Here is a 15,351-nt window from a genome sequence, read left to right as displayed (position 1 = left end):
TGCCAGTGGTCGCAGTGAGTGGCAATGCCATTTGTTTTATAATGCAGAAATCTATTCTGCGGATATGAGTTCAAATCTTGGCATGGCAGATTGTGATATTTGTAAGTACAGAAAATAAAATTTGGGAATCAAAAGCTAGTTTAATGATTGTTGTGAAATCTATTTGGTTCATTAATCCCTTTCAGGAAAGCAAGCCTCCTTCAGTACCTTGACTGGCTGAGATGTGATTCCAGTTGGTTGACACTTAACTGCTGAATAGGCAATAAATGCTGGCCTAGTCAATAATCACATGAGCTTACTTTTTAAAAATTGCTTTACACTCCATGAGTACTCCATGTGAAAGTCCAACAGTTCATTCATGTCGAAAAGTGTGGTGCTGGAAAAGCACAGCGGGTCAGGCAGCATCTGAGGGGCAAGAGAGTCATCAGGAATGTTGGGGTGGGGGTTGGGGGGGGGCAAGGCTCTGGGATGAAGTGGGGGGAGGGGAGGTGAGGAAACTGGTGAGATCGACGTTGATACCGTGTGGTTGGAGGGTCCTAAGGCAGAAGATAGGGTGTTCTTCTGCCTGGCGTTGGGTAGTTTATTTAGTGGTAGAGGAGGCCCAGGACATCCATGTCCTTGGTGGAGTGGGAGGGGTGATGTGTTCAGCCAAGGAGCAGTGGGGTTTTTGGTGCATGTGTCCCAGAGATGTTCTCTGAAATATTCCGTGAGTTGGTGTCCTATCTCCCCAATGTACAGGAGACCAAATCGAGAGCAATGGACACAGTTGATGAAGAGTGTGGAGGTGCAGGAAAATCTCTGCCGGATGTGATAGGATCCTTTGGGTCCTTGGATGGAGGTGAGGGGGGAGGTGTGGGCGCAGATTTGATACAACTTGTGTCAGGAAGTGAAGGTGCCGGGAGTGGAAGATGGGTTGATGGAGGCCATGGACCTATCAACCATGCCATTTGTTTTATAATGCAGAAATCTATTCTGCGAATATGAGTTCAAATCTTGGCATGGCAGATTGTGATATTTGTAAGTACAGAAAATAAAATTTGGGAATCAAAAGCTAGTTTAATGATTGTTGTGAAATCTATTTGGTTCATTAATCCCTTTCAGGAAAGCAAGCCTCCTTCAGTACCTTGACTGTATGAGGGAGTCGCAGAGGGAATGGTGTCTCCAAAACACAGATGGGGTGGGAGGGAAATGTATCTCTGGTGGTGGGGTCTGATTGTAGGCATCCGAAATGGCAGAGAATAATGCGTTGTATCCAGAGATTAGTGGGGTGGAAGGCGAGGACCAGGGGGTGGGGTGGGGGGATTGGGGTTCTGTCCTTGTTACGGTTGGATGGGTGGGGCTCAAGGACAGAGGTGCGGGAAGTGGAGGAGATGTGCTGGTGACCACATGGGAGGGGAAATTGTGGTCCTTGGAATCGGAGGCCATCTGGGATACCCTGGATTAGAATTGCTCCTCCTGGGAGCAGATACGGTGGAGGCGGAGGAATTGGGAGTAAGGGATAGCATTTTTATAGGGGTGGGGGAGGGACGAGGTGTAGTCTAGGCTGTTGTGGGAATCGGTAGGTTTGAAATAGATATTCATGTTGAGTCGGTCACCAGAGATGGAGATGGACAGGTCCAGGAAGAGGAGAAAGGTGTCTGAGATGGTCCAGGTGAACTTGCAGTCAGGGTGGAAGGTATTCGGGAAGTTGATGAACTGTTCAACCTCCTCAGAGGAGCACGAGGTGGCACTGATACATTTGAGCACAGCAAACTCCCAGAAGCAGCAATGTGATTGTAACGAGATAATTGATTTTGTGGGGATAAGTCAAATAAAAACAAGAATTGCTGGTGAAACTCAGCAGGTCTTCTAGCATCTGTAGAGAGAGAATCAGAGTAAACGTTTCAAATTCAGTGATCCTCCTTCGAAACCACGCTGTCGGTGTCATTCATTAGTTAAAGCACAGAATGAGGCCATTGGCATGACAGCAACTACAGGTTACCCTTACCCATAGACTGGAATATTTACCTCATCAGTTGCTTATCTATTCCCTGATGAAAGCTGTAATTGGGGTGTCAGCCTCCATCACACATTTAGGCATTACATTCTCAGCAGATTGAGCAACTGCCCTGGATTTTATGGGACTATCCAGTGCCTGGACTAAACAAAGAAAGAACAAAGAAATTTCCAGTACAGGAACCGGCCCTTCAGCCCTCCAAGCCTGTGCCGATCCAGATCCTCTATCTAAACCTGTCGCCTATTTTCTAAGGATCTGTATCCCTTTGTTCCCTGCCCATTCATTTATCTGTCTAGATACATCTTAAATGATGCTACCATGTCCACCTCTACCACCTCCGCTGACAACGCATTCCAGGCACCTACCATCCTCTGCATAAAGAGCTTGCCATGTATATCTCCCTTAAACTTTTCCCCTCTCGCCTTGAACTTGAGATCCCTAGTAATTGAGTCCCTCACTCTGGGAAGAAGTTTCTTGCTATCCATCCTGTCTATAACTCTCATGATTTTGTCTACCTCATTCAGGTCCCCCCTCAACCTCCATCTTTCCAACGAAAATAATCCTAATCTACTCGAACTCTCTTCATAGCAAGCACCCTTCATATAGGCAACAGCCTGGTGAACCTCCTCCGCACCCTCTCCAAAGCATCCACATCCTTTTGGTATTGTGGTGACCAGAACTGTATGCAGTATTCTAAATGTGGCCGAACCAGTCTTTCTTAACTGTAAAATGACCTGCCAACTCTTGTACTCAATACCCCGTCCGATGAAGGGAAGCATGCTGTATGCCTTCTTGACCACTTCTATCAACCTGCATTGTCATCTTTAAGGTACAATGGACCTGACTAGTAATCCTGGTGATCCTATCCTCCGTACCCACCAGTCACCTGCCCTTTTAAACCACACCCCACCCCCTACTAAAAATAACTTCTTCCCTGCTGTTCTGAATGGACCTCTCAAATTTTAAATTTAATATTCATCTCACACTTTGCAGCCATAACATTGTATTCCTCGCTCTGTTCTATTACCCTAATGCACGTTTTATGGTATGATCTACTTGTACTGTACACAAAGCAAATCTTTTCACTGTACTGGGTGCATGTGACAATAATAAATCAAATTAAAAAAAATCACAGTCACACAAATCCACCAACTCTGTTGCTCTTTGCCAAGGAACATTTCATAGATAAGAATTCATGATTTATCTGTTCTGGAATTCTCCCAAAGATAGCTCACAGACAGTTTCCAAGCTACCAGTAATTTGTAACAAACATCTATTCTCTACTTTGGTTAATTGACTGCCTAGCTTATTACATTACAATTAAGTTACAAATGAATCAGTCATATCAAAGTTGTCCAAATTAATATGTCTCCTTTCAGAAGTGTTTTGGTAAGGTCCCACATTAGAGATATCTGTGCAAAGTTAAAGGGAATGGGGTAGCTTACTTACATGGATAGAGACCTGGCTGGCAGAGAATAAAGAGTAAGAATGAGGGGGGATCTCATAGAAACCTATAAAAGTCTAACAGGACTAGACAGGGTAGATAAGGGAAAAATGTTCTCAATGACAGGGAGTCCAGAAGCCTGGTTGCTTTGGGCGGCACGGTGGCTTAGTGGTTAGCACTGCTATCTCACAACTTCAGGGACCCAGGTTCAATTCCTGCCTCAGGCAACTGTCTGTGTGGAGTTTGCACATTCTCCTTGTGTCTGTGTGGGTTTCCTCTGGGTGCTCCAGTTTCCTCCCACAGTCTAAAGGAATGTGGGTTAGGTGAATTGGCCATGCTAAATTGCCCGTAGTGTTAGATGCATTTGTCAAAGGTAAACGTAGGGGAGTGAGTTTGGGTGGGTTGCTCTTTGGAGGGTTGGTGTGGACTTGTTGGGCTGAAGGGAATCTAGTCTAAGGATACAGGGTCAGCCATTTAGGAATGAGATGAGGATAAACTTTTTTTCATATAGAGTGGTGAGTGTATGGAATTCTCTGCCACAGAAAGTCGCTGAGGCCAAAACATTGAATGTTTTCAAGAAGGCATTAGGTATGGTTCTTAGACCAAAAGGGATCAAAGAGTATGGGGAGAAAGCAGGAATGAGGAACAGAGTTGGATATTGAGTGATGGAGTCGGCTCGGAGGACCTGCTCCTGTTTCTCTGTCCCTATGTTCCTACGTTTAAAGAGGCAGTTCAATGAAGGTTCACTCGACTAATTTCTGGGATGAATACTGATTATCTTCAGAAGATAACTTGGACGGGTTGGATTTGGCTGGAGGTTAGAAGTACCAGAAGAAAAATAAGTGGTCTCCTATTTAAAATGGAGACGAGGAGAAATCTTTTCTCACCAAGAGTGATAACACTGTTCCTCAAAGACTGTTCCTGAGATGTCTTCCAACCCTGCCTCTGACATAAGTGGTATGTAACACACAGTAGCTTGCCTCTTGCACATGGAGCATCTCGGAAGAAATTAATTCTCTTCTTCAGGCGACAAAGGCATTGAGTTGTCTATCTCTGATCCTGAGATATCTTCAACCCTTGATGGCAAGGGAGAACCCATGGGTTCCAAAACAGTCAGAAAGGCAGTCGAGGTGACGGGCATGTTTTACAACTTTCATATGGTCCCGTGCTTGTTCAGGACTGTCAGACCTACCAGACCTTTATATGTCACTAGAACTGACTTGGCATTGACCATACCTCTTACCCATGCAGGGCCTTCCCCCCGGTTTCTACACCAAACTTCATCCCCAAAGTAAACTATCTCTCTTGCTTGGCGGAGCCTTGCATCTGGCATTGGCATTTCTGATAATGGATGGTTCATCCCCTCCAGGTCCAGGAGGATCAGATTTAACCTGGTACAGAATCTCCTCCCCATTGCAACTCTGCTAGAACTATCCCTGTAGCTCAATGTGGGGTGGTGCTATAATCAAATAGGAACTTGCACAGTTTAGTATCGAGTGAAGCTGTAGGCTGTTTCTTTCAGCCTGTCTTCAATGTTTGGACTGCTCTTTCCACCAGAATATTGGATGAGAATGGTATGGAGCTGTCCTTAAATGACAAATATCATTCAACATCAGGAAATATTTGACTTCCCTGCTGGTAAACACTGGCAACATTTCTACAGTCCGTGTTTTGCAATGGACGTGCATGGATTTTCTATCATCGTCTCCGTGTTTGACAAACGAACTCTGTACACAACCAATCACTTTGAGTGGGCGTCTACAATGATTAAGAACATTAAGCCTATGAAAGGACCTGCACAGTCAACATTTAACTGAGTTCAGGGTTTACCCTGCCATTCCCGTGAATGTGGGGAATCTGCCTGGTGATAAGCTCTGTCCCTGTTGGCAGTCTGGGCGCTGCCCCTACCAATGCGTCTTTGTTGGCATTCAATCCTGGCCACCAGGCATGACTTCTTGCCAACATCTGCATTTTGGAAACCCGTGGATGTCCCTGGTGGAGGTCAGCCAGTGTCTGGCAGTGACCTGTGCTTGGAACAATTACTTTTTCTCCCCATGATAATATGCTAACCTCTACTATGATCTGGTCTCTCCAGCTCCAAAGAAAGGTTTCAATTCTAGGTGGTTTGACCCTTTGGTTTCCCCATCACCCCATTCCCCCCACCCCAGCTGTTTCATTTTTGCTCGGACCGGATCTTTTTGCTTCCAAAATCTGATACTGTCAGCTGTGACAGGAAGCGTGTCTAGAAAATGTAAAACCATGACTAAAACATGGTTCAGGTTCAGTCAGGCGACTGACTGTGTGGAGTTTGCACGTTCTCCCCGTGTCTGCGTGGGTTTCCTCCGGGTGCTCCGGTTTCCTCCCACAGTCCAAAGATGTGCAGGTCAGGTGAATTGGCCATGCTAAATTGCCCATAGTGTTAGGTAAGGGGTAAATGTAGGGGTATGGGTGGGTTACGCTTCGGTGGGTCGGTGTGGACTTGTTGGGCCGAAGGGCCTGTTTCCACACTGTAAGTAATCTAATCTAATCTAAAAAAAAACATCCAGTGACAGTACCACTGGGGGAGCACCTGCCAGTGGGAGGCAGCTCAATGTATCCACATTTGCTACTTGGCCTCCTAGATGGTCTAGGAGAAAGTGAGGACTGCAGATGCTGCAGATCAGAGCTGAAAATGTGTTGCTGGAAAAGCGCAGCAAGTCAGGCAGATTCCTGAAGAAGGGCTCATGCCCGAAACATCGATTCTCCTGCTCCTTGGATGCTGCCTGACCTGCTGCGCTTTTCCAGCAACACATTTTCAGCTCCTAGATGGTCTTCCAACTTGTAATTACACGCACTTAGTATTAGAGCCCACTGCTGAGTTCGGTCTGATGCTATGGACAGCACTGCCTTGTCCTTTTTAAGTAAACCTAGGAGAGGTTTGTGGCCTGTTGTTATTACAAATTTACATTCATGAAGGTATTGCTGGAACTTCCTCACTCCAAATATGACCACCAAACCTTCCATCTCCATCTGGGGGTATTTACGCTCTGCATTAACCAGTGTCCTGAATATATACTTATTGGGCATTCTTCTCCATTGGGCCACCTATGAGCTAATGCTCTCCCTCTGTCAATATCAGATCTTGCTTGGGATCGTAATGTGCCAACACTTTAGAAGATGTTAGCTGTTTCTTCACATCCCTGAAAGTTATCGCTTGGCTACACGACCATTTCCAGAGTGGGGATAAAAGAGTCCTTGTCAGGATGGCAGCAGGTGACGAGTGGTGTTCCGCAACATTCCATGTTGGGACCACAACATAGAACATAGAACATAGAAACGTACCGCACAGACCTTTCACTTCAGGTTGGTGACGATTCACCACGGCAGATTCGCCGCCGATGATTAGCCACTGCCGGTTCTCCACCAGTGTTTCTCCACTCGAGTCATTTGACCTCTGAGACTATTCACCACCGGAAATATATATATATATGTCCTGATTGTTTTCCCACCTGCCTGTTCTTTCATACTTCTCAGTCCCCTTTATTTATACAGCTACATACTACATATTGATTTTTAAAAAAGAGGTAAAATAAATATCATTTTATTGGTTTATATATAAAAATGCATTCCAAATGTTAACCAGAAAAAGGAAACATATTTTAAAAATCTTGATAATGGCAGTAAAATCTCACATTAATATTTAACAATTATCAAAGATGCTAGGACTGACTGAGGGACATCAGCTACACATTCATTAATAAGAACACTCGGTACTTCCTGCGATTCTTTTGCACAACGTTTTAAACTTGTTTTCACTTTCGCAACTTGAACACTTGCTGCGGAAGGGGAATGTGTGTGTTCTTTTATTGTTTCTATCACAGTGTCACTCTTGGTGTGGATCTGTCCATTACATCGGCCTCTTTGTTCACATCGCCAAAACTTAATACTTGAATCACTCTTGGATAGTTTATCAAAAACATATATAAAACCATCATAGTAAAACTTCCTTTTTCCACATTTACTAATAATTTCTGTTTCCATTTTGAAGACTTGAGGGTAAATCAAAAAAAAAATACAAGCTTAAAAAAACTCCTGTAACGAAAATAAGTTGTTACTGTAACAACGCAAACACTACCTTAACCAATATAATGACAATTTTATATAGTTTAGATATGCTTGTTCTCTAACATTTTAAACGTTGTTAAATAAAAAGAAATTTCTATTAACAAAAATAAATGGTTATTAAAACAAATAAACGCTACCACCAATATTCAAAATGTACGACTTATTTGCAGCGTCGAATCGTCTTCAGTGGTCAATGGGCGGTGGCTAAGCGTCCTCAGTGGCAAATGGGCGGTGACTAAGCGTCCTCAGTGGCCAATGGGTGGTGGCTAAGTGTCCTCAGTGGCCAATGGGTGGTGGCGAATCATCTTCAGTGGTCAAAGGGCAGTGGCCAAGCGTTGGCGGCGAATCTGCTGTGGCGAATGGTCCCATCCCGTTCACTTCATATGTTAACGATCTAGATAAAGGAATTGAGTGTATTCTGGCTAATTTTGCAGATGATACAAAGATAGGTCGAGGGACAGGTAGCATTGAGGAGGCGGGGAGGCTGCAGAAGGATCTGGACAGGTTAGCAGACTGGGCAAAGAAGTGACAGTTGGAGTACAACGTGGGAAAGTGTGAGGTCATGCACTTTGGTCAGAAGAATAGAGACATAGACTATTTTCTAATGGGGGAGAAAATTCAGAGGTCTGAAGTGTAAAGAGATTTGTGAATTCTCATCCAAGATTTTCTCATAGTAAACTTGCAGGTTGAGTCAGTAGTTAGGAAGGCAAATGCAATGATGGCATTTATTTTGAGAGGACTTGATGATAAAATCAATGAGACTCTATTAGGGTCTGGTCAGACCACATTTGAAGTATTGTGTGTAGTTTTGGGCCCCATATCTCAGAAAGGATGTCCTGGCCCTGGAGCGTGTTCAGAGGACGTTCAAGAGAATGGTCCCAAGAATGAAAAGTTTAATGTATGAGGAACATTTGAGGATTCTGGGTTTATACTTGATGGAGTTTAGAAAGATGAGGGGAATCTAATTGAAACTTTCAGAATGCTGAATAGTCTGGACAGAATGGATGTTTGGAAGATGTTTCCATTAGCAGGAGAGATTAGGACCCGAGGGCACAGCCCCAGCCTAAAGGGAAGACCTTTTAGAATGGAGATAAGGAGTAACCTCTTCAGCCAGAGAGTGGTGAATCTATGGAATTCACTGCCACAGAAAGATGTGGAGACCAGGTCATTGAGTATATTTAAGACTGAGATAGATAGGTTCTTGATTGTCAAGAGGGTCAAGGGTTACGAGGAGAAGGCGGGAGAATGGGGTTGAGAAACCTATCAGCCAGGTTTGAATGATGGAGCAGACTCGATGGGCTGAGTGGCCTAATTTCTGCACCTATGTCTTATGATCTTATGGTCTTATATTGGTTCAAACCCTTATGGGTATTAATTGTAGTATATTTTTGGGATTCCTCTTCTAACCATCATCATCTACAGGTAATTGGAAATGTTGCAACTGACAATGTGAAAAATTGCCCAGGTATGTCCTGTACACAAAAAGTAGGACAAATGATACCCAGTCAATTACTGCCCCATAGTCTTCTCTTGATCATCAGTAAAGTGATAGAAGGTGTCATCAACAGTGCATTCAAGCAGCACCTGCTCAGCAATAACCTGTTCAGTGATGCCCAGTTTGTGTTCCACCAGGGCCACTCAGCTCCTGAACTCATTCAGCCTTGGCTCAAAGATGGGCAAAAGAGCTGAATTCAGAGGTGAGATGAGAGTGACAGCACTTGAAATAAAGGCCATATTCAACTGTGTGTGGCATCAAGGAGCCCTAGCAAAACTGGAATCACTGGGTATCGGGGTCAAACTCTCTGCTGCTTGGAGTCATACCTGGTACATGGGAAGACAGCTGAGGTTGTTGGAGGTCAGTCATCTCAGCTCCAGGACATCTCTGCAGGAGTTCCTTCCGGTAATCTGCTAGGCCAAGCCATCTTCAGCTACTCCATTAATGACCTTCCCTCCATCATAAGGTCAGAAGTGGGGATGTTCACCAATGATTGCACAATGTTCAGCAACATTTGCAACTCCACAGATACTGAAGCAATCCATGTTCAAATGGTACAAGATCTGGAATATATCCAGGCTTGAGCTGACAATTGGCAAGTAACATTCCCACCACAGAAATGCCAAGTAATGACCAGCTCCAATAAGAGACTATCTAAACACTGCCCTTTGACAATCAAAGTTGTAATCATCACTGATTCCCCCATTATCAACATCCTGGGGATTACCATTGACCAGAAACTTAACTCAACTCGCCACATAGACAGAGTGATTGTAAGATCAGTTCAAAGGCTCAGAATACTGCAGTAAGAAACGCACCTCATGACTCCCCAAAATCCGTCCATCATCCATAAGGCACAAGTCAGGGCTGTGATGGAATTGACAATAGACAATAGGTGCAGGAATAGGCCATTCTGCCCTTCGAGCCTGCACCACCATTCGATATGATCATGGCTGATTATCCTCAATCAGTATCCTGTTCCTGCCTTATCTCCATAACCCTTGATTCCACTATCCTTGAGAGCTCTGTCTAACTCTTTCTTAAACAAATCCAGAGACTGGGTCTCCACTGCCTTCTCGGGCAGAGCATTCCACACACCCACCACTCTCTGAGTGAAGAAGTTTCTCCTCATCTCTGTCCTAAATTAGGCAAAAGTGAGGACTGCAGATGCTGGAGATTAGAGGTGAGAGTGTGGTGCTGGAAAAGGCAGCATCCAAGGAGTTGATGTTTCGAGCAAAAGCCCTTCATCAGGATAACCACTTGCCTGGATGGGTGCGGCTCCAATAACACTCAAGAAGCTTGACACCATCAGAACAAAGCAGCCCGCTTGATTGGCACCACATCCACAAACATCCACGCCAACATTCAGTAACAGCACTGCCTACAAGATGCCCTGCAGAAATTCAGCAAAGATCTTCCGACACCACCTTCCAAACTCATGCCCACTGCCATCCGAAAGGATAAAGTCTTGAGAATACCATCACCTGCAAGTTCCCCTCCAAGCCACTCACCGTCCTGACTTGGAATTATATCACTGTTCCTTCACTGTGACTGGGTCAAAATCCTGGAATTCCCTCCCTAGGGGCATTGTGGGTTAACCCATAGCAGGTACACTGCATTGTTCCAAGAAGGTAGCATAGCATGAACTTCTCAATGAGAGTGAGGGACAGGCAATAAATACTGACCAGCCAGTGACACCCACATCCCACCAGTGAATACATAAAAAGAATTCAAAGGAGACTTCTTCATGATGTCTGGACGTTATTAATATCCAAAAACGTTTTACTTAGCCTTGCTAACTTTGTTATTCCAGAGATCTTACTGGGTGCACATGGTCTACTGTTTGCTTAGATTACAAGAGTGAGTGGGCTTCAAACCAGCAGTTAACTGGTAAAGTGCTGTGGAATACAGAGGATCCTCGACTATCTGGGATTCGATTCTCTAAATATCGGATTATCCAGCAAGATCGCAAGGTCCTGAGGCTCAGCTAAACCATGTTATCCGGCCTTCGATTATCCGGAATTCGATTAATCAAATGAAATACTCCCTGCCCGTGTCCTGTGGATGATCGAGGTTCCTCTGTATTGTGAGTTTTCTATGTCAATGCAAGCTGTTACTTTACTGTTAAATGATCATAATGCGGAGGTGCTCATGTTGGACACGGGTGGACAAAGTCAATAGTCACACGACACTAGGTTATGGTCCAATAGGTTTATGTGAAATCACAAGCTTTTGGAGCATTGTCCCTCCAAGGGGCATTAAGAGATCAGCACTGGCATCTTTTAGACTGCAAGAAAAGCAGTGAATGTCTACATCTAGACATGATTTAAAAGCCTGTTGAACATTTCAGAATCTCAGGATTCTTGTCTTTACAAATTTGCATTTGTCAAGTGAGAAAGCTGAATAAATCCATCCTCTTCTCCAACGTTCATGGTCCTCCATGGACAAGAAGGTCACAGTGGGTGTTGGTTTCACAGCTTGTCGAGACTAATTAATCTGCTGTTCAAACTGTGATCATTGAGGGTCTGACACTACTCTTTACGAGTGACAGATAATAATGAACAGCAACAAAGGCTTTAAGATCACTCAGTATTGTGTGGCATTGGCTCTGGAGTGACATGAGTGGGAGAATTAACACTTGCATTCCACAATGTGATGCAACACGGTGACCATCATTGCACTTGAAAGGGGCGAGAAAAATGACTTTTAATTTTTATAGCAGTCTTCATGACTGCAGAATGTCTCAAAATTGTTTACAGTCAATTAAATCCTTTCTTAAGTTATGACCACGATTCAACTGTTGAAAAACAGCATCCAATTTGAGCACAGCTAAGTCCACAGTCAGCAACAGTGCACCAACCAGAAAGATGATGAGACAGTGATGTTAGTTAAGGGATACATATTGTCCAGTAAGCCTCTTCAATTCAAGCCACAGGATCTTTCACACAGACTCCCTACAGTGTGTAAGCAGACCATTTGAATCCACATCAACCCTTTGAAAAGTAACCCACCCAGACTCTGTCCCTGTAACCTTGCATTTCCCGTGGCTAATGCAGCTAACCTACACCTCCCTGGACACAATGGACAATTTAGCACAGCCGATCCAGCTAAACTGTGTATTTTTAGACAGTGGGAGGAAACCCACGCAGACACAGGGAGAATGTGCAAACTCCACACAGACAGTTGCCCGAGGCTGGAATCGAACCTGGGACCCTGGCGCTGTGAGGCAGCAGTGCTTACCACTGAGCCACCGTGCCACCCACCTGTGAATTAAAGCAGACAAAGCCTGGATTTAGCTGTTACCCAAATCTCTGACAATGCTCCGAAATGCCAGAGCAGATTAGCTGCTTGTGTTTGAGTAATTTCTTTCTAAGAAGTTGCCAACAATCCAACTAAAATGAATAAATCCACCCTTCCCCCCCCCCACCCCGTCTCACTTATTTATGATGCAATACATTACAGTAAAGACTGACATTCTGGTCTTCATTCAGAAAATTATTCAAGTATTCAAACTAATTTTGTCTGATCTCTATCAAATGACACAAAAACCAAAGTCTAGAACTCAACGTCTGGTGAATCTGGAGTTATTCCAACATTCTGTTACTCTTCGTTTCAGTATGTTCCTGCATCAGAATACTACCTATTTACTTACAGGGTCAACTCCTCTCATCACAAAATGGAACAAATATTTGATTTATTTTCACAAGATTAGAATTACATGAGGGAAGAAGACTAAATTTTTAGTTGTAATTGAGACCATGTTGGAACACATGTGGAGGGGAAGCAATGGCCTATTAACCCAGAGATCTAGATAATGTTCTGGGGACCCAGGTTCGAATCCTGACACAGCTGATGGAGAATTTTGAATTCAAAGCATGAAGAAGGAAAATAAATCTGGAACCAAGAGTCTAACAATGACCACAAAACCATTCACAGTTGTTACTAGTTCTCCACAGTCTTTTCAGGAAGGGACCCTGCTGCCTTTAATTGGGATAGATACATGTAACTCCAGTCCCACAACAATGTAGTTGACTCTTGGCTGTTCTCTGAGGAATAAGGGGTGGAAGATAAGTATTGGCCAAGCCAGTGATGTCCGCATCCTGTGAATGAATTTTAAAACAAACAGTAGCATTGTGATGTGCAACTGGGCTAAGCCTTTTCTTTCTCTCTGGGCATCAGCTCCATATAATCTATTCACCGCTTTCTCAGGCCTATCCCTCAATTAGGCACTGAGTGCTTTCAATCGAGAGCCTACCACAGCTGACCACCCAGGGTAAGCCATTGGTCACCCACCCCCGCGTGGTAACAGAAACACTGATGGTCACATGATCCTACTGCTGGCTGAAACTGGCCCTTAATTGGTCACTTAAGGGCCTCAATTAGCTGTGGGCCAGGAAGGTTGACCACTTTCCCAACCCTGCATATGTGGGGGGGGGTGGTTGGGTATGACATCATTCTACATAATTCTCACCTTCCTGAAAAGGCACTGAAGGCAGAGTTATTACATATTTTTAAAGTCAAGGTAGACAGATTCTTGATTACCAAGGGGATGTCTGATTACTGAAGATGTGCAAGAATATAGAGTGGAGGTTAAATTCAGATCAGCAACGAACATATTACGTAGCAGGCTAGAAGGGCCAAGTGGCCTACTCTCTTCTTGCTCGTAATGAAGTTGCTCTCCCACGTCCAAGTCTGCGGCCCATAGGAGTACAAAGTTCTGCCCTCTGTTCTAGGCTCAGTTAACTCGAGCAAATACTCTCTGTTCACTCTGCCAAAGCCTTGAACCCAGTCACTGAGGTTTACTTTGTGAAATAATTGTGAGTATCTGCTTCCACCTGAACAGATCCACTTCCCTCGGACTCTAATCTACAGCCACATCATGGACTCAGTTGGCCATCAACTGAGAACCGCAGCGATTGCTAATACACATCACGAGAAGCCAAGTAAATCTCAAGGTTCCCTTTTCTCTTTATTCCCTTCCCCCCATCCCTGACCTACAGAATTCTAAATGAACACCTCGGGGAGAAGGAAGTGGAAGTATCACTGATATTTGATTGGGTGAAAGAAACGGACCTGGGGAATTATACCTGTATTGTAGAAAATCGAATTGGACGCACACAGACCAGCATTCTTCTCCAGAGAAAAGGTAACCATCTCCAAACTGTTGTGCATCAAAGTAACTTATTGGTCCCACGTGAATTGTGGATGTGTTTGTGTTGACTGAATTTCAAACTAAAAGAATAACTAGAATTCATTAACTCCTTGTTTGTCAATATCCCCCAAAAATGAGTTTTCAGTCCCATGGCCAATTGGAGCTGATCAGAAATCCTGCAGTATCTTAAATCTGTGAATCTTCAATTTAACAATTCTCATCAGTTCTGAAGGAGAGTCACACCAGACTCAAAGCATTAACTCTCTCTCCACAGCTGCTGCCAGTCCTAATGAGCTTCTCCGCATTCTCTCTGGCTGTTCTAGTTTTCCAGCATCTGCAGTATTTTATCTTTAATAAAATTCCCATTCTTCCTTTTAAAACCTTTTTGTTTTGCCTCTCCCTATTTCTGTAATTCCCTCTTAATGGTACTGAGGGAAAGTACCTACATCAAATGGGGAGGTGACAGTCGAGCAATATAATCGCTGCACTGTTAATCTGGACACCCAGATAATGTTTTGGGAACTTGGGTTCAAATCCTGCCTTAGCAAGTGGTGGAATTTGAATACCAAAAAAACCTTGAATTAAGAGTCTAACGATGACCGTTAATCCATTGTTGATTCATGATTGAATAACAATGATTGTTAATTGTTACTAATCCTCTTGAGGGGATTCTTACCTTCATAAACCTTCCCTGGGCTGCCCCTCCTCCATGGTTACGTTAGAGCCCGGATGTCCCTGGCAAAAGAGCACGCAGTGTCCACCAACACCTTTGAGCTGTTCAGGGAGGGTGGGCACTGCGGGGAGTGGAGTGTTTTATTTCCCCCTCCAACTCTCTATTGATTTAATCCCTGCCCTCCCCTTCACTGTTTGATCACACAGCATTGCCCTTTGATGTGAAGGGCATTGCTTTTCACTGGCCACTCAGGAGTTTCTTTGCTTCCTGGTAGTGGAAATTAAATAAAGATTCATGCACCTTATGTCTTTCACTGTGCCTCACACTTGCACACACACAACGTGGGTGCTGGGGAAAAATAAGCACTACCGCAGTTAGGCGGTAGTGTGGGGGTAAAAATAAGAAAGAGGGAAAAAAAAATAAACAGGAATGTCTGAGGATCTGTTCACTCTGAGAGCTGGCTCTAAAAAAAGAGTATCCGAAAAAA

General features: G+C 44.1%; 1 protein-coding gene across 2 annotated transcripts in view; it reads left to right on the top strand.

The window, feature by feature from the left end:
• The window catches only part of il1rapl2 (interleukin 1 receptor accessory protein-like 2), a 1,022,943-nt gene that overhangs the window by 966,771 nt on the left and 40,821 nt on the right, over window positions 1–15,351 (top strand). For both annotated transcript variants that reach the window (XM_043705153.1, XM_043705154.1), the window contains one exon: window positions 14,040–14,185. In XM_043705153.1, coding sequence (XP_043561088.1) covers window positions 14,040–14,185 — 146 coding nt within the window. The remainder of the gene's footprint in view (window positions 1–14,039; window positions 14,186–15,351) is intronic.

The sequence above is a fragment of the Chiloscyllium plagiosum genome, chromosome 15, assembly GCF_004010195.1.
Source record: "Chiloscyllium plagiosum isolate BGI_BamShark_2017 chromosome 15, ASM401019v2, whole genome shotgun sequence".
NCBI classification, from domain to species: domain Eukaryota; kingdom Metazoa; phylum Chordata; class Chondrichthyes; order Orectolobiformes; family Hemiscylliidae; genus Chiloscyllium; species Chiloscyllium plagiosum.
Note: the sequence above shows the minus strand (reverse complement) of the source record. Positions and strands in the feature narration are given on the sequence as shown.